The sequence below is a fragment of the Pygocentrus nattereri genome, chromosome 12, assembly GCF_015220715.1.
Source record: "Pygocentrus nattereri isolate fPygNat1 chromosome 12, fPygNat1.pri, whole genome shotgun sequence".
Taxonomy (NCBI): domain Eukaryota; kingdom Metazoa; phylum Chordata; class Actinopteri; order Characiformes; family Serrasalmidae; genus Pygocentrus; species Pygocentrus nattereri.
Window position 1 is genome coordinate 16,797,771 of NC_051222.1, and position 23,111 is coordinate 16,820,881.

At 39.8% G+C, this 23,111-nt stretch overlaps 2 protein-coding genes across 3 annotated transcripts; both read right to left on the reverse strand.

Annotated features, from left to right (window-relative positions):
- Positions 1 to 688: 688 nt before the first annotated feature.
- On the reverse strand, positions 689 to 10,528 carry nfkbiz (nuclear factor of kappa light polypeptide gene enhancer in B-cells inhibitor, zeta). Of its 2 annotated transcripts, none has more exons than XM_017701813.2 (12): positions 10,467 to 10,528; positions 8,230 to 8,336; positions 8,011 to 8,044; positions 7,805 to 7,902; positions 7,220 to 7,611; positions 6,945 to 7,050; positions 6,082 to 6,228; positions 3,168 to 3,231; positions 2,701 to 2,870; positions 2,494 to 2,604; positions 2,230 to 2,397; positions 689 to 1,905 (listed from the first exon to the last, which is right to left on the reverse strand). In XM_017701813.2, exons 2-12 carry the CDS (start codon positions 8,254 to 8,256, stop codon positions 1,849 to 1,851), a joined length of 1,374 nt encoding a protein of 457 aa, XP_017557302.1. In that variant the 5' UTR covers positions 8,257 to 8,336; positions 10,467 to 10,528; the 3' UTR covers positions 689 to 1,848. The 2 variants fall into 2 exon arrangements, with proteins under 2 accessions (XP_017557302.1, XP_017557301.1); XM_017701812.2 differs by lacking the exon at positions 10,467 to 10,528 and adding an exon at positions 8,936 to 9,300.
- A 1,387-nt stretch (positions 10,529 to 11,915) lies between these two features.
- Positions 11,916 to 23,064, reverse strand: cep97 (centrosomal protein 97). The gene is made up of 11 exons (XM_017701807.2): positions 22,921 to 23,064; positions 21,057 to 21,202; positions 20,755 to 20,913; positions 20,565 to 20,666; positions 20,311 to 20,424; positions 20,039 to 20,205; positions 19,668 to 19,832; positions 19,301 to 19,449; positions 17,154 to 17,796; positions 16,430 to 16,505; positions 11,916 to 14,249 (listed from the first exon to the last, which is right to left on the reverse strand). Exons 1-11 carry the CDS (start codon positions 22,979 to 22,981, stop codon positions 13,752 to 13,754), a joined length of 2,280 nt encoding a protein of 759 aa, XP_017557296.1. The 5' UTR covers positions 22,982 to 23,064; the 3' UTR covers positions 11,916 to 13,751.
- Positions 23,065 to 23,111: the final 47 nt, after the last annotated feature.

Consider the following 23,111-nt stretch of genomic DNA (forward strand, 5'->3'; position numbering starts at 1 on the left):
AACTTAATGGTTTTGGAAAGGTGTTGTCCAACAAGCACATATAGGTGTGATGTAGTGAGTGATGCAGCAGAGGATGAGTGATTTATACATGCTCTGCACTTCAGCACTTGGTCATCCACTTTGAGGGTTTGTATGGTCTAACACTTTGTAGCTAAGCTGCTCCTAGATGCTCCTAGATCACCATAATGGCACGCACAGTTGACCAGGGCAGATCTAGCACATCAAAAATTTCACAAAATGACTGCTGGCTGTAAAGTTTCTATCTTTAGATCCTCACACATAATTAAAGGATAGTATCCAATTCTCTATGGATAACCTAAAAATCGGGTGCCAGAACCTAAAGGGAGAGTGGGAAAGTCCATTTTTCCTTTCCACAAAGAGTAGGGCCAGTTATGCTCTCTTGGACTTCCCCCATGGTTGAAGCATCGCCAGGATTAGTGACCTCTTGATGACAGGGCAAAACTAGAGTTACTCCATTCAGGAGCCTCCCGAAACTATAATACATAGATTCATCATGTATGTTTAACATATGCAAATAACTGTGCTATAACTGCAACATGCAGTATACTCCAGTTTTCAGTGTCAGTACCAATACCATTTCACTCTGTCTAACATATGCTCTGAAAGTAAGCCCCTCTACAATGACTCTGTATCATTAACTAAAGCAGTATACACAGGAGACAGGGGATGTACATAATTAGGTCTTTATTCAGGATTTTCTTGACTGATGTAGATATAGCTTATACATAAAATGAAAGTAAAAAAGTCTTAACATTTAATTCTCTGTCTATGAGACATACTTCACAACTCCACCAACAGTGTATTTAAGATGTTATAGGTTATATGTAGGACTAATAAATGTAGATATGTTGTACAATATACATACAATAAAAATTCCCTTCACCTTACATGAACGAATAATTTCAAATATATTATCCTTAAGATATACTAATAAGGGCAAGCAAAACACATCATGCAGCTAAGGCATTAAAACTGTTTGGAGAATTATCTTGAGCAATAGTCATTTACAACAGATAAGAACAGGTATCACTCTGCCTAATCTGCGCCGAGGACTTTGGTTCTGATGTGTGATGTGTTTTAATGTCCTCATATTTAACAGAAACTAATTACATCCATTAACTCACTGAACAATATATCATACAATAGGAAAATAAGAGTTAACAAATGGCTGTCTCCTATTGTACCCATACTTCACATACAAGCTAATCAGCAACCACTCATCAGTTGACATGCCAAAACATCTTCTAGGTCACCAGGTATGTTGCATAATGCTATTTTTAGCTCAGGTGGCACCCAGAACTGCTAGGGAATTCAATCTCAAGCAGATAAAGGAAAGCAGGAAACTGCCAGCGAGCACTCTGTCTGATGACAAGCACAAAGGTTGTGTAATCACGCCTACAACTCTGACCTTTTATGTTCAAACTTTCCTTTCCTTCTCTCATCGTGAATTAAATCAAAACAAAACCTAAATATCTAAATACATGCTAAGTGAAAATACATACACTTTATATATCAAAGTTAAGTGATTATATTATAATACAAAACAAACTTTCACTGACTGGAGCCCATTGCAGATGCATTTCACTGCCAAACTAATCAAGAAATTGTGACTTTTCTTAGTGTTTGACAGTTCTTCTCAACTTCCTACATGTTTCAATCTAGCGCTGGCCTCAACCTTCCTTTTTCTCTCAACTACATAGTAGTGAACAAATGTAATTGTTTCATAGAAACAACTGACATCTGCCTTGTACCGGCAAATGAAACTGTACAGAGATCGGACTGCCTGACTGACAGTGTTTCTGACAAAAGCGATCGGCGGGTCGGCTCCTACTCCAGCACACAAGAGCGAGCTTGAGCGGCACGGCCTTTTAGGATCCGACGCACCTAAAAGAGTGAAAAAAGAAAAGGTGGAAGATGATCAGACCTCAGCAGAAACTGACCCACACAGCTTATCTCAGGCTAGGCTTTAATTTGGATACATTGTGTTTTCTGTAGCATTTGTGTGATTTCTTGACCTTAAGAGTCCATTAACTGTTAGGGCTGCAACCAGTAGTCGACAAAGCATTGATATGATGCGACATTTACTTGCTGTAAATACATGTAGATCATTCTGACAGAATGCAGGAGATGTAGTGGGTGATATGGTTTCTGTGCTGCTGAGATTCATACATATTATCATATTTATTCACAGCTTGTGTGAAGCCTTACCTGATCCCCCACAGATCCTTCGGGCACCAGCTGAATGGGCTGCTCGTTCTCCAGGTTCTTGGCACTGGGGTCAGCTCCTCTCCTCATCAGCAGCTGCACTGCGTGCACCTGCGCCTGCCGACCCTGCTGAGCTGCGGCCACGTGGAGTGCTGTGTTCCCGTTATATGCCTGAGAAGGACAAAGAAAGTTTGCTTTCACTACTGCAGCAAAAAGGCACCAAATGGCTAAACAAACGTGTTTCTGATCACAATAAAGCTGCCTTACCTTGGCATTAATGACAGCAAAGGAGTTTGGCTGATCCAGGAAAAGTCGCATGAGCTCGACGTTGGCTTCTTCGGCAGCCATGTGCAGGGCGGTGCGTCCACTTTTGCGATCCTGATGGAAAAATTTATCATGTTGAGTCAACAGGAAATTTTTATTTTAGTCATGTTATTTTTTTAATTAGCATGGCACTAAAATAGCAGCTCTTACCGCTGTGCCATAGGAGGCACCCATTAACAAGAGAGTGTTGATACATTCTCCAAGCAGCTTCCTCCTTTGCATCAGAGCTGTAGTTTGGGGGGACTGGGGAGCCCCCATGCGGCTAAGCTCCTGGACCACTGCATTGTGGGACAGAACAGCAATGTGTAGGGCGGTGAGACCTAAAACAGAGAGAAAAAAATGACCAAAGGTGTGCAGTGTGTCTAGCATTAAATGAAATCAAACATAAGAGAATATTACACAAATCTACATTACTGACAGTAAATGGGACAATCAGAATAAAAATGTAGGTCAGAATGTACAGATGCCCCCTGCTTGCAAATGAATCACTCTTCATACTGCGTCAGAAGTTACAACATTTATTTTTAAAACATGGACTGACTTGTCGCAATACATTTGTATATCAGTGCTTTGATACCGAATGACGTCTTTTGCGTAGGCTTGACTTAATTACTTACCATCATAGTCGACTGCCTCAACGTTCACCTTCTGGCCGCTGTTCACCGCACACTTTTGGATGGCCTGTGTGGAGACACAATCACAAAGGTTATTAACATGTTTTGTTCCTTATTGACACTTTCTGAACCTCTTACAACTGAATAATCTCAACGGTGTATGACTTATGACTGTGTGTGATTAGAAGACTTCACTGAAAAAGGTGCTACATTGAATTCACATTTCCACATGAATATATTGCATCAGCACAAGCACAGCCAACATTTTTTCTTAAAAAAAAAAAAACACTTTAAAAAACTCTTTTTAACAAACTTTATAATGAGCTGTTTTTTGATGGAGGCATCTCACTGCACATAAGCATCTAAAAGAAGACTATGATGCTGCAACTCCTCAATCACTCTACTAAACCCACAGGAAGAAATACACAACTAATAACATCACATCGCAGTGTGAGTGTGAGCTATTTCAGGACAGATTTGTTACAAGACTGGATCAGATTCATTTTTGATCTCCAACATCCTTTTCAGCATTTTCTGCTGATATGATACCCATCTGTAAGGCATGCTGTGTGTAATCAGCACAATCATTACTAAAACTATTACTAAGTAAACTTTTAAACTTTTGTTGATGTAATATATTTTCATTATCAGACTCTACTGTTGTTGATTATTTGTTGTCAAGGTCAATTATGAAAATAGTCGCTGATGTAATGTTGATGTTAGCTATGTATGTAGAGGTTTAGCTGTCGAGACTTCATTGTTGTTGTTTTTTTAAACAACTTTTTTGGCTTCATTTAAAAAGCTGCTCTTCACACTGTGTGTGAAACATTGATCATGACCATTAAAAATGGTCCAAAATCTTGTTACTTGTTACTCCCATTAAAAGTTAAATCTGTGCAACCGAATGTTTTATAAACGAAGCTTTCCTGTGAAGTTATTGGTTTGGGGAGGCTCTATTCTAACAGCAATGACATTTTATTCATGTGAAAATAAAATACGCATGTGAATCAAGTGAATTCAATGCATTAATTTTCTTCAGTCAAGCTGGAAATAAATGAAGGCCATTAGACTCGCTGTGATTCCACATGGGAATTTTTCTGTGTTCTCCTTTCAGTAATTTAGGCAAACAAACAAAGGGTTAATGATTAGGGCAGAGTTTGCATGCCAAGTTCAGTGCACAGTTAATGGTTGATATCTGTAGAGATGTTTGTTTCGGGGCTTTAAAAGGGAGTTGGGCTGTGAAACCAGTTTTGCTGGATGAGGGGATTTTCTGACTGCTGCTTTAAGGAAATGAACTGAAGTTAGCAGTTAGGAGGAAGCTGTTTCGAGATGCTAAAAAAAAACTATGAAATACTGATAACATGAAGGGCAGTGCGAGAGAGAGAGGGGGAGAGAGAGAGAGAGAGCGAGTGAGCATAATAGATCAGAGAAAAACAAGTTTGTAGTGCAATATTTGATATCTCAAACTTTATAATTAGTTTGGTGCAAGTCTTCCAAATGTGCTTTGCTCAGCCCAGTTAAATGTTAGATAAGAACAATGACAGTTGAGATTATGGGATGTTTTGTGGTTAAGATTTATAACCAGTGCACAACTTAAGATAAAGAATCATTAACACTTCTCAATAACAATTGTATTTCAGTCATACTGTTAATCATTCTTTTATTCAAAAGTACAGATTTGCATTCCATATGGCTGCTTATTATTTAAATGATATATTATCAGCATAACAATTTCACTGAAAAGTAGAATCTTTCAAATATTTACACAACTTTTCAGACTGTCCCTTTTTTTGTTTTAATGATGGTGATTAAATCCACAACTACTAAATCTACTAACTACGTCTTAAATTTTACTTGTCGTAAACTTTTTTGTTTTAAGTTTAACATTTTCAAACTTTTAATGTTTAAATGAAAAAAAAAATCTGGTATCCAACTTTTGGACCTCACTATACAGGCATTATGTTATTTTAAGCACTGCAGCTTTTAAACTTTTTATACTACGTAAATACTATATTATGTTATGCTCAGCTACAATGCATACTTCATATATTTGTTGAAAATATGTTTCTTAAATATATATTTTGAAGCATTGTGATTTTTAACTAGGAATGGCGTAACATGTTTTCTTTTCTGATACCGATACTGATGCCTTGAGTAGTGGCTGATACCAAACTTCTCTAAAAGCTACTAACTGAACTATTTTTAACTGAAGCACTTCAAATATCCTTCAAAGGCTATCTTTCTTAAACTACTCAAACACTCTTTCACAGAAGGAAACACACAGTGGACACATAATGTGAGAATAATGTCAGGATGGATTTGTTACAGGATTGAATCAGATTCGTTATTATTCCTTAAGATGTCTGTCCCATTGAAACAGAAATATTTTTGTTTTTAAACTATACTTGTTTGTACTTTTCAGAATATTCAACTAACATTGCTATTTGATCTTATTACTCTGCTCAAACTACCCTTCTGCTTCCATGTTGTTCTGTGAGCTGGCGGCAGTCTGAGAACTGTTCTGTACTGTTTGGTTAACCTTAACGTACACCACACGTGTTTGACTAGGTGGGTTGTTTAAGGTTGTGCAGTGTTGTTTATTTGACAAAAAAGGTGAGGTGTGGGAATGTGTATGAGTGTCTGAGTGATTAGCAAAGAGAGCTGCATTTGTACACGACATGTTTACAGAAATTAAACAGAGAGTGAATAGGAGCAGGTTAATAAAGAGGAACTGGATTTAATGATGACTCATGGCTTGATGATTCAGAGGAAAGGAGAAACAAGAAAATGTGGGAAGGGCAGGGAGGAGAGAAGAGAGTATGTGTAATTGAAACATAAAATACAGACTAGATTATTATACCGTAATGTATTTTCAAATATATTCCATTTTTGTATGGGTGGGTGGAGTGAGTCTTACCTGTAAGGTCAGGGTGTGGCCTTTCTCAGCACACACGTGCAGCGGGGATCGGCCCCAACAGTCAACAGTGTTCAATTGGGCTCCTAGAGACAGGAGGTCTTGAGCAATCAGATGCTGATTGGCTGCAACACTCACTTGGAATGCGCTCTGGGTTGAAAAAGACAGAGAAATAAATCAATATTTATCACTTACTATCAAGCCATTTCCTGCTTTGCCTGCTTGGAGCTAAACAATGTGTCATGAAGAATAAAGTGCGTGCATGTTTAACCTTTAAATACACAAGTGTTTTGCCAGCCATTCTTTAACCTTTGAATTGTTAGTGGCCCTGCACTTATAACTTAACTGAACTGCCATGATATTGTACTCTTAGGCCTGTCACAATGATGAAATTTTAGCTGACTATTAATTGCCATATAAATAACATGAAAAGAAAATTAAATTAAATTGAAATCCAAGCCTAGACCGGGAAAACTAGCTAATTAGTTTTCTTGTTTGCTAATTGGCTATACTTACTTGCTCCAAATGATGACAAAAACAGCTTTGGCTCCAATAAACAAACATTACTGCTTCCCTGTATAGCAGGTGTTACAGCACTTTTTACAGCAGTCAGTTAGAGCATTTGTTGACTCATGATAGGTCTCAAAAAAATTGCTTTATTTTATTCACATGTATTTGCCTCAAGCCACCTAATGAAAATGCACCCAATTGTTTTCTGTTTGTTGCAACAAAATCATGGGACTATGAAAGCTAACAACTGTGGACAATAATTCATAATAATCATAATATCATAAGAACATTTGATAGGCTTATTACACTTCATTTGAAGTGAGAGTGAAGTACTTCAGAATAACTTCACTACGTACCTGGTTGTTGTGTTCCTTCAGATCAAGCATGCCAATGTCAGCCATTTTCTTCGCAAGCACACATGACAGAGCTCTCCTCCCCTGGGCCACTGCAATGTGAAGGAACCTGGAATCACAACATGAGAACATGTTACCCATCAATTTCCATAAGATTACCTCTCAATGAATGCCAAATTTCTCTTCTAATAATGAGATTTAGGTGAGTGTATTTCAAGGCTGCTTTGCTTATCTACATTTTTACATCTCCGACAAAGCTAAGAAGTTTATCATCTCACGTGTCTCCATCTCCATCTCTGGAGGTGAGGTCCACAGGGGTCAAGCCGGCCAGCTTCTCCTCCTCTTGCTGGATCTGCCATTGGAAGAAAGAAACTGGAGGAGCCGGAGGAGTTGATCCACCGGGCCCAAATCCATGCTGTGGACTCTGGTTTTGGAACGGGGACATGTATGAGCTCTCTGTAACTTGGGACAGCTGGCAGCTGCTGTAAAAGGGGCTGGGTTCTGGAGTGTAGAGGGTGGGTATGTACTCCTGTGGCTCTGGAGGTGGAGGTGTACTGCCCTGCACTTTCACAGACTCAATAGAGAGCCCTCTGTTGATGAAGAGGTCACCAAGTCCATTACAGATGTTTTGGTCTTTCAGGACATTCTCACTGGCAAGTTGGCAAGGAGACTAGAAAAGATGAGACAAAAAACCTGGTCAACATTTTTGTACAAAAAGGCACATTTCCCGCTGGAAATGAAGCACTGGTAGTAGAATGTTTTCATGAAATATACTGGTCAACTACAATGGTGGGTAGTTAAAATGATTATTTTTCATGTGAAAAAATAAAAATGTCTCATATTATCTCACATAGGATAATTACCAGGACATTGTTTTGTGCTGTAGCAGGCCTTTTAGCGACAGGATGAGGCGAGGCACACTCTGCTGGCCTTTTTCCACACTTGAGCAAGGAAGTAATGGCTAAAAAAAATGAAAATCATTTCATAAGTCCTCATGTGGCTTTAAACATCATCATTAGCATCTTTGTAGGTTCCTCAAAGTGATGGATTGGTTTGCATTGCAAATTACCTGGGAATTCAATTTCGTTTTTATGCTGCAGTTCCTGTAAAAAAACAAAGCGAATTTATGCACATGGAATTTGGAGAGATAAACTTAACCGTCAAACAAGATAAGACATATGGAGCCTCTTGTGATAATCAGCATGCAAATGTTGAAGTGTTGGAAGATGTGTCTAATAGTCATTTGGGAATTTCAGATAAAGCTTCGGCACATCAGAGAGGCACCTACCTGTACTTCACTGCTCCGTTTCTGCATAATGAGCTCCTTGACGGTGTTCTTCACTCGTACACCCTGGTACCGACGCAGCAGTCCTGAACAGTCCTGTTGAGCCTCCACTGCAGAGGAAAATATACATATATTTGTATACACATACATATATGTGTACAATATTTGCAATAATATTTGTATTAGTACATCAATAACAACAACAGATATTACTAATCACATAATAATAACAATAATAATAACCCAATATTTACATGTTTTTATTTCGTGTCAGACATCAACGGTAATTAGTTTTGCTGGTTAAGTCTAATCTTACTGCATATGAACCAGTGATAAAGGATATCATAGTAAACAAACATCCCCTACAAAATAACGACCAAGCTTTACCGTTAGTTTTCAATAGGCCCGAACTGTTGAAAGCTGAGACATTCTTTAAATGCACTGTGAAATATTATTTTGCCATTTCTTCCTACCTTTTCCTCTTCAGCCAAATCTATTTTAGTGTTTTTGTTTTGTTTTTAATGCTAGCTTTGCTAAGGTGCTGTTCCGAGTTTAGCTCCAGACAGGAGCCAGATTACGAACTTTTTAACAGATTTTTTACAGTATACGCCAACTTGTTAAACTCACACGACTGCGTAAATCATATATTTCATTATATACATTACTGTTTAGGTATTTATTGGACATTTTATGGTATAATTTACGGTACCGTTGGCCCCGGCTAGTCCGCTGTCTGTGAGCGGCGGGCTCGCTGCGCTGCTCCAGCTCCTCTCAGACTCCCCCGGAGACCACGGAGACTGCTGACCGTTACAGCTGCTCGGCTCGGCGGGGGAGGAGCAGCCGTAAAACGACCAGAGGTGGACTGGACTGGTCATAACATCTGCGTCCTTGTCGACAAGGCCCGAATAACCCTCGGAAACTCGGTCAATAATCATCTTGGTCGCTTTGATAGACTCCTTCGCCAAACGCACTGACACACCGTCGCGAACTGTGCCCGTGTGAAGTCCCCGAGCCTATTTAAGGCGGCTCGCCCAGCCTACTAACGGCAGGTAACGAAGTCAAGGACACCAGTAGGAGAGGAGAAATCAATGACTGACAGCATTGTTGACCAATAGAAATTCAGTCTCGCTCCGCCCAGTCCTTTAGACACGCCCACCGCCGTTCTCGTTGCTTGCGTCGAAACTGAAGGCGCTGTCTCGATGCCTTGCTGCCTCCGCTGCTTCTTCACAAGTCAGCGCATAAGAATGCAGTGTTACCCACTGTGTCAGCGCTGGTTTTTAACCGTATCGGCGCGGACACAGAGGATGTTGGTTTATTGCACCAAAGGACACAGCAACAGTGCGTTAAAATAACGGCCGATCGGAGGAACCTCAGCAGGCAGCGTTTATACAAGCATTACTACGCATGAATACTGTACTCTCCGGTGTAGTGTCGGTTCTGTTCGATTCAGTTAAGCGAACCGATTCGTTCCAATAGTCCGTTTCGGTATGTGATTTTAGTAGGTTAAATTGTGATTTGTAATTATTTTGTGTTATAAGAATCCATATAACTCACAAATAAGTCGATGCCTTCCTGCCTCACAATACTGTACGCGTCCTCTCCGGTGTAGTGCTGGTTCAGTTCGATTCAGTTAAGCACACCGGTTCGTTTGATTAGTCCGATTCAGATTGTGAATCTAAGAGGCTAAATTGTGATTTGTAATTATTTTGTGTCGTGAAAACCCAAATAACTCGCACGCAAACACTGTGCAGGTGCTACAGAAAAGTTTAATTCACCCGTGAACCCGTTAAGATTATTGATTGAAAGAACCGATTCAAAAGAACAATTCACTCCCGAGTCGGACGCACTTCAGAATGCTGTATTCGCTTTGAAGATAAGGGGTTTTACTCCCAACGTTTGTCACGATGATGTGATATTGGTTCATTTATTCACATTTAGATAAATAATCCACCTATTTTGAAGCCCAGTCTAGTGTTTTAAACTGCTTTGGTCTAGTCTCCGGTTAGTTTCGAGGTTTTTCCTGTTGCAACAGAGTGCAATTCACAACGTGGCAAGCTTGTTTATGGCTAGACAAGATCTAAACTAGTTTGAATGTAGGCAAATTCGTGTGGACAACAAAAGCAACAACCATTTCAAACTGAATGCTGTCAGTTAAAAGTATTTCTCACTAGTGAGCACGTATGCTTTGCATCTGTAACTGTTAATTCACTGAATTTAAAAGATGTCTGGATCAGGCCTACCTGAAGGCTCAAACTTCGTCTCTGTGCAGCGTTATTTCCATATCCAGCATTGGTCAAATCTTTAAACCGAACTGAGAGAACGTCTAAGGTGAAATGAAACGCCTTTAATTTAATGAGTCAACTTTCGGACATGGTCTGGTTGTTCAGGAACTTTCAGTGAGGGAATTCCCAAAGCTACAGCCCAACAAAAACTCAGAATGTTTTGACAGGTCATTTCGCTCATAAAACATATCTGTACGGTGCAGGGAAAGATACTAATTTTCATTTTCCTTATGTATGTGGTCTGCCCTTACTAACAGTGTGGACCCTCCACTGTATGTCAAGGCCACACACGCCCATGAGCTATAACATTAAAACCACTTCTTTGTTTCCACACTTGATCAGCTCTACTTACCATATTTGTAAGCCCCCTTTCAGCCTGTTCCTCGATGGTCAGGACCACCACAGAGCAGGTATTATTTGGGTGGTGGATCATTCTCAGCGTGGTGGCGGCATGTTTGTGTGGGGTGTGCTGGTACAGGGTGATCAGACACAGCAGAGCTGCTGGAGTTTTTGAATACCTCAGTATTACTGCTGGACCGAGAATAGTCCAAATATCCAGCGTCCACTGATGAAGGACTAGAGGACAGATGAGCTACTGTCTCTGACTTTACATCTACAAGGTGGACCAACAAGGTAGGAGTGTCTAACAAAGTGGACAGTGAGTGGACGCAGTATTTAAAACCTCCAGCAGCACTGCTGTGTCTGATCCACTCTTACCAGCACAACACACACTAACACACTGTCACTACTGCAGTGCTGAAAATGAACCACCACCCAAGGGGGGCGAACAAAGTGCAGCTGATAAAATGGACAGTGACGTAGAAACAAGAATCAGCACTTTCTCATCAGCTCTTTAGCGCCATCTGGCGGTGTTGGTAATAGATAGGCTATTTCCCTCGAATCAGAGCTGCTCACGGCAGCGATAATAGGGACCACAATTCTGCTCCCTCACAGAAAGTTATTATACGAAAAGGTTACAAATATGCTACCAAATGCCTGAGACACTGCTTTGGGATAGTTTAAGGCTTAAAATGTGTTTGTTCATGAATTCATTCATGGTAGCGGTATATGCAGGATTTTGTAGGGCAAAATAGTCCGTATAGAAATCTTTTCCCACCAAATTTGCCATTGTTTTTACCATTAGCATCATTATATATATATACACATGTGTAGGTTCATTGGTCAGTCTGGCTCACCAATAAAATGGCTATATTTGTTTCCATCACCACCGTTAAAGGACACCCATCTCTGAAAGTTTCTCTATAATCATCCATCTCACATCAAACCACTCCAAACCACTTTGCTGACCTCTCAACGAATGAACTGTGCAGAAATCTTGAAAAGTTGGTGGAATTTCCCTTTAAAGTTCAAATGGGTTATTAGCTTAAAGTTAACAAATAAAACTGCTCAACATAACATTTTATTTTCAAAAGTGCATTCAAAAAACATTTAAAAAATCAGTGTGAAATAAATAAAAAACGACTCCAAATGCAACACAGAATTGCTGTCGGCTGACATACTGTGGTGAACAACTGAACGTACACAAAACCAGTTTTAACAATGAAATCGTTGTGTCAGCCTACGAAGATGCTGGAAAATGTCAAAGGTACATCCTTTTAACGCATAGTCACAGAACTGTAACGCTCACAAGTTACAGTAAAGGAAAAGTTTATTAAGTGCAGTAAATAAGCTACAAGTTGGCACTCTTTGTATGCAAGGGTGTTCTGTATCTCGATGACGGAGTTTTGAAGCCGTTATGTACATTCTAATGGGTTCATCTGCCAAGTGCATGAATCCGCACACTTGTACGTTTGGGAGCAGGAAGTACTTCTACATTCACTAAATGGGAACGGGCTAAACTGACATTTAAAAAAACTGATCTCAGATGACTCAGACGTTTCTCAGACTGAAGGTCAAGGCTACCCTTGGTTTGTTTCTTGGCTTCAGTGGTGACGAGAAGGCTGGGTATATTTTCAAAAAACATGAAAATATTTAAACATGGTTGTCAGAGCTCACCTCAGGGGCTGCCATCAATAAGCACCTTCAAAGTAGGAGTGTTGAGCTAGCATTTGTTGTGGCAACTAGGACTGTCATTAAAGTGAAGAAATCCAGTCCCATGTTCTCGCTCCCACACGCAGATTGTTCATGAACACAGAACCAGATGGCTTCACAGAGGTAATGCCAGAAACATGAAGGAATGTCTCACCTAAAACTGGTGGCCCCTCTTAGCCATTTTAGCATCTTCTGGGTGACATATCCCTTTTAATGCTATCTAGAAAGGACATTCTTAAAGGAATGGTTTAGTTAAAAATCAGATTTACGGTTTTCCTCTTAAGCCAAATGTAATGAGCCAAGACACGATTGGTGTCCGTATTGTACTTCTTTACTTTAGCGCTGGAACTATGAAGCTAATGTTGCCAACAAACGCTAGAACCAAACCTTTCTGAGGTTTTGGGCATGCACAGTGCATATGCAAAAGTTTGGGTGCTCCTGTCCAATTACATGTTTTGTGATTTTCTGAGTGTAAATAAGTTACATATCTTCTACAGAGTACACACTGTCGCACATTCTAATGCACAATTGCTACTTCTTTGCTGAATTTAATATATTAAGGAAAATATGAAAGCTAAATGTTTCATGTTTGAGGGAGAAGCGGCTTAGAAAGTGTGTGTGTGTGTATGTGTGTGTTTCATGTTTAAGTTATGACAGCTTTTTATATTTTATGCTTAATTTTTCCCCAAAATGTTAAACAAATAAATAGAAATTGTGCACTAAAATTTGCATAAAAAACACCTTAATACTTAAGCTCCCTGTAGAGGATGTGTTCTTTTCACATACCAAATCAATAACACATGCCATTTGACCAGCGGTGTTTAAACCACTATGGAAAGATTTAGGTGTCTATTGGCTACTAGTGTTAAGCTCAAGCACTAAACCAAGGAAGCACTAATACATGTCCTGGCTGATTGATTACATTTGGGGTAAGTGAAATACTGTATGAATTTAATTTGTTTGTTGCTCAACCATTCCCTTAAAGGAATACTCCAGCTATTTTCAGCCTATCTACCCCATTTGTATCATATGCTCTATTACTATGGACGGTCATTTTAGTGTTTCTCTATACTGTGAAAAGAACAGCAGAAAAGCAGATAACTAGTAGTGAACCGTATGTTACAGATGTAGTAGACGGTGATTGAGTTGAAAAACGCTGAAGGATTCCTTTAAAAGTTTTGTACCACATTTTCATTCCTTTGACATCTCTGCCTTGGGCAGGGGGTGCTGTCTTTCAGCCTCTGTATCAGGAGAGGAGGAGGGCTCAGACCCTCTTAGTGGAGAGAGGACTGACGTGTCCAGTGGTGTTCCTGTCCTGTCCGAGCCTCTTTCCTCTTCAGCCTCGTCCTCTTCCTCCTCCTGTCTCTGCACAGAGGACAGGTACTGCTCGAGCAAGCTGCCGTCCTGACTGTCCCCAGCCGCTCCAGGTGAGCGCGCAGCTCCTGCTGACCGCACCGTTTCGGGTGATCCGGCTGTGGCTGTGCTGCTCAGACTGTCCTCTAGGCCACCCTGCCGTTCCCCTGGGGAATGGAAGCCTGATTCAGGGATAGATAGCTCACTGCGCATGGGGGGAGCCATGGCTGTGTCTTTAGGGACAGCAGGAATAGGGCCCACGGCAGAGCTCTGTGAGGAAGACAAACAGCTGAGCTGCTCCTTCACTGATGACTGCCACTCCAGCATGGCCTGAAGCTATAAGAAAAGAAATAAAGTCAAGTCAAGTCAGCTTTTATTGCCAATATTACAATATATACAGGACATACAGAGTATTGAAACTGCATTACTTTCAGACCCCATGGTGTAGCATTAACACCAAAATAGGCAGTAAACAGGAAATGTGTGAATTTAAATAGGCACTAAAACAACAATAAACACTAATCGTAAAAAATAAACACTAATTGTAGAAAAATAGAATAAAAAATGTTTATTTTATATAATAAAAATAAGAATAAAATTTAGACAGTTAAACAGCGCCCCTGATTTTTTGCCAGCTATCTATGTATTGCATTTTTAATAGGGATGTAAGAATGCATTGGTGCAATTACGGGGCCCATAACATGAAAAAAAGATTTTAAAAAAATACGTTAATTGTAAAATTTCAAAAGTTTCAAAATGTACAGTTCACTCCCCTGTCCATACAGTCCATAAATGGATATTAAACCACAAAAACTGCTTTTGTGATGTCTTGAATATCAACATGTTTAGAATTATCTGCCTATTCAGCCTATGGTAATTTAGTACCGCCCACTGACTAAAGTAAGTGTTTAAGCCTAAACTGCTTTCTGAATGAAGCACAATACACAGCAGCCAATCAAAACATAGATCAATCATATATACTGGTCTTAAAGGCCCTATGAAATGCATTATAATCAATCATACTAACATTTAATAGTGCATGCATTCGTTTCTTGAAATTTGAACACAAACATTATTCAGGTCTTATTGAAACATGACACTACTTGAAAGTAAATGTGCTGTGAATGTAAAGCTTGGTATATTTTTATTAGTATCTGCATTAATCTACTGTGTAAATTGTTCCTCCATTTACATTTGTACAGTTTATTTTCTAATAAAATTAGATCAAAATAATCAAATCATGCAGAAAGAATTTCCTAATGAATTATTTGTATACTGAATCAGGTAATCAGTATTAATACTTGCTTAAATACAGATTGAAAAATATTTTGCAACATTTACAGTAATGTGTCTAGGCCTGTCACAGTTCTTCCATGCTTACCTGATTGCAAATATTTGAAATTGCAAAATTGTCCACGGTTGTTTGCTTTCACAATCATGTTAAGATCGCAACAAACAGAATGAAATGAGTGAGTGTTCATCCATTCGAGGCAAAGGCATGCAAATAAGAGAATGCATATATAGAAGTCAAGAGTTTTCACACAACTTTACACTTTTATGCAACTTAAATTGCCAATCAGCCAAAATATGATAGTGACCATATGTTTGTCATCTCACAACAATTACTTTAAATGTCACAGCGATGAAAAGAAATTTGGGACAATTTTTTGGACGGTTAACTTCTAATAGAGCAGAATTAGAAATTGGCTCGTTAAACCTAAAATGTATTATTCTTGAACAATTCTCGTTGATGAATATAGTATGTTTAGGATTATCATTCAGGATGTATTACGTGTACTTCATCTTCATTTGCTTTCTTCTGTAATATTCTGAATCAACAGTAATAACAAAGCAGTTAGCGTCTCCTATGAAGACATGGCACCATCTCAATTCACATTCATTTTTAATGGTTTGTGAGTCATTTTACAGCCTAGACAGATAAGAATCACTAATTTCTTTGCTCCATTAAAACCTATTTGCCTTGAACATTTAAGAACCAACACGTCAAATTTTAACTGGCCACCACTCCAGCAGATGACTCACTTCATTTGAAGGGCACTTGCACTTATCAGGTGTGAAAAATGTTATGTTTAATTATCCACATCAAACAGAATATACAGCACATCTTCCTTTTCCTCTCAGACTTCATGTGTTTACCATAGAAGCCTTCAAAAATGAATGCACTTCTTGATAATATTACTCATGAGAGATGAAAGCATTACTTAGAAACACTGACAAATACATTTCTATGATCGCCTCATTGAGCAAGTCTTTATCTTGGCAGTAAACTGTCTTGGTAAATATGACGATTTACTCAGTGCCTTCACACGTCCGCCTACTGACTCACTCATATTGGTCTTTCTTGCTGCAGCTGTCGCAATGTTTAGTCATGGCCAGTTACATCAATCAAATCATCATATATTTCACTGTTGCCAAAGTAAACTCATCAATTGTGTGCTACATTTCAGTAGACAAACCATTGAACAAAAGAAGTGTTAAAGTATGCTACTACTGACTTGTTTCCAGAGGAACTTCACAGCCTCTTCCTGAATCATCCTCTGCAATTTCTCCTCCTCTTGTTGCTTCCGCACCCTAAAACATGTGCAAACACAGGACAGGAAGAGACACCGACATGATTAGTAATGTACAGGAGAGCAACAGTTTAATATATCATTTAAACCCTTTTAAACAGTAGCAGTAAATGCATTTTCAGTGCATATTGGAGGTTCCTCTATGAAGCTGACAAGGTTGTCATTTTTTTAATAAGGTGTGGCCACAAATTCATATATTTTAATTAATTTGTTGAACACAGTTTTTTTTTGTTTCAGGTAAATCATCATGTAGCTTAAAGGTTTTCAATTACTTAATCTTTCACACCCAATTTAGTCTTCTGAGAACATGGAACTACTACTTTTAGCAAAGAAAATCCAAAATATTAAAATGGCTAGATGTTCATCTGAATATATATCTATAAAAAATTCCCCACTTTATACCATTAAGAACAATTTCTGGGACATTTTTCCCTCATCATAATTAATTCAGTTAGCAAGATATGAATGGATCAATCTTACAGAATATAGTATTAGTGCATCTACCTTATATTAAAACATTATAGCTATAACTGTATATTTGCAAAAATCAGTGTTATGCCAAAGGCATGACACTCAATAACAAAAACAACACATTACATGGCCGGGTTTATTCCTGATATATACATTATATTAAAATTATTTTTTTTACCTCTCCAGTTCTGCTGTCAGGTAGACAATATGATCCTGCATCCTCCGCAGCCGAATCTCGCAGCGCACCTCTTTGGCCTGTGGGTGCTGCTGTCGAGTCCAGTGTCCCCTCCACCAGGCTTGAATCTTCACAGCTGCTTCATCTGGCTGCCACTGTGCAACCATGGCACGCTGCTTTATCTGCTCTGTGCCTGATTCCGTGCCATTCTGTAACATGGCCTCTCCATTCAGGAGACAGTTTTGCTGCTTGCTGTTTTTCAAATGAACCCCTCCTTCACTTTGCTCTTCTGCTGTTGAATAATCTGCACTGTTTTTTGGTGCTTGGATGACTTTCAATTGAGAATTCTTTTCTGTCTCTGCCTTCTGAGGCTGGGAGCGGGTGGGGTTTGGAGGAGCCAGTGAATCAGGCTCATCCAGCTCTTCCTCTTCACTGTCAGGGGGAGATGGAGAGTGGACAGTGGAGCTGACAGGAAGAAAGGCAGACTCTGAGGAGAGGAGGCTGCCATGGAGCTTCTCTTCATCTGTCTGCACGTCCTCTAGAACCATATTCTCTTCACCAGAAAGGGAAGCTTGAACTGCAGTAAACTTTGCTGAAGATGTGCTGCCCATCCAAGTGTTTACCTGAAGAACCGGTTCAGGAGGTTCTGTCATAAACAACAGAAACAAAGAGTGAGAGAGAAAGTAAGGCAAAAATACTTTACAATGTTAGATGAACTATCATCATCATCATCATCGTTAACCACTCAGTTCAGATAGGGTTGAGAGTTGAGAGAGCAGAGAATCCCAGAAGACCCTGTCCCCCACAACTTCTGGCCATAAGCCGCTCCCAGGCAAACTTGGAGATAGAAACCCTCCAGCGGGTCCTAGGATGACCCTAGGGTCTAGTCTTGGTAGGCCGTTCCAAATATAGGTTATTTAATGGCATTTTAAAGGAAGCAGAAATATATGCCAGTGTGTAGATGTTCTGTTGTGTCCAGAGCTTATCTGTGTGATGGTCAAGGTTGTCTGGTTCGAGGGAAGCTATTAGAGTCAGGCTCTACGCCCCCACACTCATTCACACACACACACACACACACACACACACATACATATACATACACATACTTTTCACACACACTTTTCACATTTAGCATGATTTTTCTGTCTTGATTTCTATTTTTCACATTTCCTTCATTATCATAAAAACTGTTTTGTCCAGCGGTTTCATCCAATAAACTGGCAAAACTCCTTTTGGACTCAGGTTGGGTTTTTTTTTACACCACAATGGACAATTTTTCCATTTTCACAATCTTACAATGTATGCTAAACAAAAGTATGAGGACATCTAACTATCACACTTACAGAGCTTATTGGACATTCAATTCCAAAACCACAGGCATTAATATGGAGCCTCACTCTTCTCTGAAGGCTTTCCGCAAGATTTTGGAATTTTGTGGGAATGTGTGTCTATCCATTAAATGACATTTGTGAGGTTTCCACTGCACCAGAATCTAGCGGCACAGTGTTTCACTCCACTTTAGCTGACGCTTTGCACTGTGCATAGTAATCTTGGGTTTGTACACAGTTGCTCAGCCATGGAAACCTTATGAAGCTCCTGATGCACTTCTTGTGCTGACATTGCTTCCTGAAACATTGTGAAACTTTGGAGCTTAGCTGATCCTGGAGAGCTGGTGTCCAGGACAGTTTGGTGATGACACACTGGTTAGCAGTCGGTGTGGCTGAAACACCTTAACAGATGTCCACTTACATTATACACTTCATCTTCATCAGGAACAGTGTTAACAAAGAATCATAACGCAATCATCTGATAGTTATATGCCGCATCTTTCCCACCGTTCTTTCACACAAATAATCTGATTGATCTACATTAAGCATGTCAGATCTCAGGTGTAAATGGTAACAGCACTGAAGAATTTAAAGTTTAAACTTTAAACATTTCTGAGTTAAACAGAGTGTATTAGAATAGGGTAAACACAAAGTCTCCAAAACTACATTTTATATCAGTGTTTCTAATCCTGCACCTAGCAAGCCACAGTACCACACGGTGAAACAGGTCTGGTGAAGCTGTGCATTGCTGTGAGTCGTCAGGAGCAGGATTAATAAACTCTGTTTTTTATTTATCTGAGATAAAATGAGATGGCCACCAACCTGGTTGACTGATGACAGGAAAACCCTCAAACGTGGCCACTCCATCTTTGGCTCGATCAGTCAAGTGCTGTTCCACATCTAGCTGAGTTGGACGAGGAGGACTTGGGGAGTCACAGTGACTTGACAGGAGCAGCTGCCTCTGATGCTGCCTGAAGGAACACATGGTAAGAAAGATTCTGTTATAAAACTAACTTAAACAAGCAACTATAAAGAGTAGCTTAACCAGAAATGCCAATGTGGAAGCAACTAACTCATGAGCAAAAACTAGCACATAATGCTAATGCGCAGCTTTCATTTGTGGTTGACTAAAGTAGCACTTTACACTAAAGTGACATTTAAAGGTTTTTGAGATGGAGCCTTGAGGCACCTCTGCTTGCTGAGAATTCTCTCCAGCTTGGCATCCTCAGCAGACTGCAGTGCTGATGTGGATGTCAAAGGGCATGTGGAAGCCAGGTACTGAACTAGCAGTATGTGCTGCCCAGGACGATACGTGCGGCCTTTTCCCTGGCTGTAAAGCCATTCTGCCTTGAGCCTAAAGTAATAAACGAAGACAGAAGTGAGTCAAAGAAGGCAGTGCATACTACCTTGAAAGAAACTACAGTAAGAAATACTGAATATGTTACTCTATTGTAATTTCAGAGCTTTTAGAATTTTAAATGGTGTAATGTGAAATTGTATAGTTAGTACATGACTATGATTTGGATGACCTTTCATGGTATGAAGCACTCCTGCACTCACCCCTCTTTCTGTGACACCACATAACCATCAAGCACCTTCAGATTGAGGCACCAGCTCACGACATATGGACGGTAATCAAAGCCAGGCAAGGAGGGTGTAGCCATCACACACGGATTGCTCATGATGGACAGTTGCTCGAGGTCATGTAGAGGTGCCAAATAGGATACCTGAGAGAGTAACATGATCAGTGGACAGAGGGCAGATAATATGTGAAAGGAAATACACCTACAGAATATACATTACTTGGTAAGATAGGGTAAACTGTTTACTACCTCACTGAGGTCTCTGATCTCATTCTCAGCCAATGAGAGAACGGTGAGATTCGGGGGGAAATGGGCAGGGACCGTACGCAGCGTTGTTATGATGTTGCCATGGAGAAGGAGCGTCTGGGGGACAGGATGAATTACATTATTATGATATCTTCCTAGTTTTAATTTGTACTGTATTAATATTCTGATATATTATAAAGTTATGTAACGTGATGAATCCCATTTCAAATGTTACAGTAAAAAAATCTGTGACCCACCTTTAAGGCAGTGAGTTTTGAAATGTCCCCTGTGTTCGAAATGTTGTTGTCAGACAGATCCAGATGTTGCAGATCCACACAACTGTTCAGCTGCTCTATCACCTTAAAGAATACAAAATCATGAGATCAGAGGCCACAGACGGTCACTGGATTGATTACTAATTTGTTGATTGACTGTTACTGTCTATACCTTTATGTTATTGCCTGCCAAGTTCAGCCACTCAAGATGGACTAGGTCTTTCAGTCCCTCGATGTAGCCAATGCTGTTGTTAGGCAGGTTCAAAACTTTCAATTCTGTGAGCCTTGACACCCCCATCATGCGAACGAGACGATTACAGGCAACAGACAGCTGTTCATAGGGAGGAAAATGAAAAGAGTTCTGACTATGAAGAAGACCACAGTAATGAAATAACATTTATATTCAGCACCACATATAGCTAAATATGTCATGAAAAAAATTCTATGTGGCTGCAAAATATAAATTACAGGTACCTGCTGAAGTGCTGCATTCTTCTCTAGATGTTCCAGTTTGATTATGTGGTTCTGGTCCAAGATGAGGGTGTGGGTGTCCGGTAAACAGGTGAAGTTTGGGTCCAACTTGTGAAGGCCCTGACTTGAAAGGTCAACTAAACCTGGACCTTAACAACAACATCACCCAATCAGTGGTTAAAAGGCAGAAACAGCTAAATGGTGCTATACAATATTACACAAACGTCATACACGATTTCCCTGACAGGTATTAAGCTTATTCCAGGACTACATCTTTCTTTCAATGGACAATCCTCACTGAAAGTTCTGTGTAGTCCAGAACTATGCTGAACCGACCTTATATGTCCAAAGGTTTGCTGACACCTGCTTCTCTAATGTTCCTTATTAAGAAAATGTTGGTCCCCTCTCTACTTCCGTGGGGAGACTTTACACTAGATGTTAGAACACTGTCAAAGTTAACATTACTGTCATTCCTTTTCACTTTATTAGGTTAGGAATACCAATAACAGAAGCTCAGCGACTGTGGATGAAGCAGCTAAACAACGATCTTCCTCTAACTTGATCTAATTTCTGACTATTTTACCCTAATGTATGGTAAAATAAAATAATATATATATATATCCCTCTGGTCAATGCGCACAATTACCTTAGGCCAGCCTACTGAACTCCTTGACTTGGGATGATGTATGTCAGTGGTTTGCAAAGTCAGTCTTTGGATGCCCCGTGCTCTGCACATTTTTTTGTGTTTTCTCTACTCTAACAGACCTGACCAAGGAGCATGTTAATATTTTTAATAAGTTAATGAACCAAGAGTCCTAGATGAGGGAAAGGACAAAAATGTGCAAAGTATGGGGTAGGGCTGAAAGATGAATCGTTTTTATATCAAAATCACAATTTAAGAGTACAATTTTCAAATCTCAATAACTGTGATTTTGTAAACTATATCCATTATCAACTATGTTATCCTATGTATAAATTGGGGACATTTAACCTTACACAGAGACATGTGTGTTATGACATCGCAACTACAACTTACTGGCAATCTGGCACAGTATATTGAGGGTTCAAGCCTCAAGTCAGAAAAGTGTACAGCCTGGTCCTGAACATTGATTTACAGAATATAATGACAATTTGAATTGCAGTCGCAATATTAATCAGAATAATCACATTTAGACATTTTCCCCAAATCGTTCAGCCCTAGTATGGGGTTCTTGGGACCTTGACTGGAAACCCCTGCCTAAGGCTGGGATGTGTGGCTGCTCCAGAGAATCCCATCCCAGAGATTACAGAAGAAGTATATGCACAGTTGAACACCTGTGCCAATGGGTGCACCTTAAAATAACTATATATATTATTATAAGCGGTGTCTGCCTACTTTTGGAGATATGGTGTATGAAAAACCCAGAATATTTTCAACATGTTTTCATTTCCAACCTGCTACTTTTTTTTTTAGCCAAATGTTGACCTGAAAAAACTAATTTCTCAGCGACTCTCTCCAGCTGCACTGTTGACCAGGATAACGTTTAACCGCCAGACACTCTGACAGGGACAGGTGGGCTCACAGAAGATGCTGTAGACGATGTACGGTGAAAATGAGCAGATATGTGGTCTAGTAAAGGCCTGAGAAGTGAACCACCCTCTTCAGAATCTGTCATCTTACAGAGGACAAGCGGCAGTAAACAGACTCAGAACCTGTCAGTATCACAGAAACAGAGGCTAAGCTAACGTTAGCTGACGCGCCGTTAGGGATATTTAGCCCAATTATATGCGGCAGCAGCCAGGTCTGTGCCCTTCTGCCACAGAGTTAGAGGAATGATGGTTAAAGAACTCAAACGCAGCGCTTGAATTATTTCCACAAGCTTCATACCTTCATAATTTGACATCTGAGTGATGGGATCAGGGACGATGGCTCTCTCCGCCGCCGCCATGCTTCCCGCTTGAGTCACCGCCAGGCAACCGACCGCGAATCTGATTGGACGAATAAAGTTCACGTTAAAAATATTTTTAAGGATTTTTCCTAGACATTATTTTAAAATGTAATTCCGGTGGTGTGGTTTG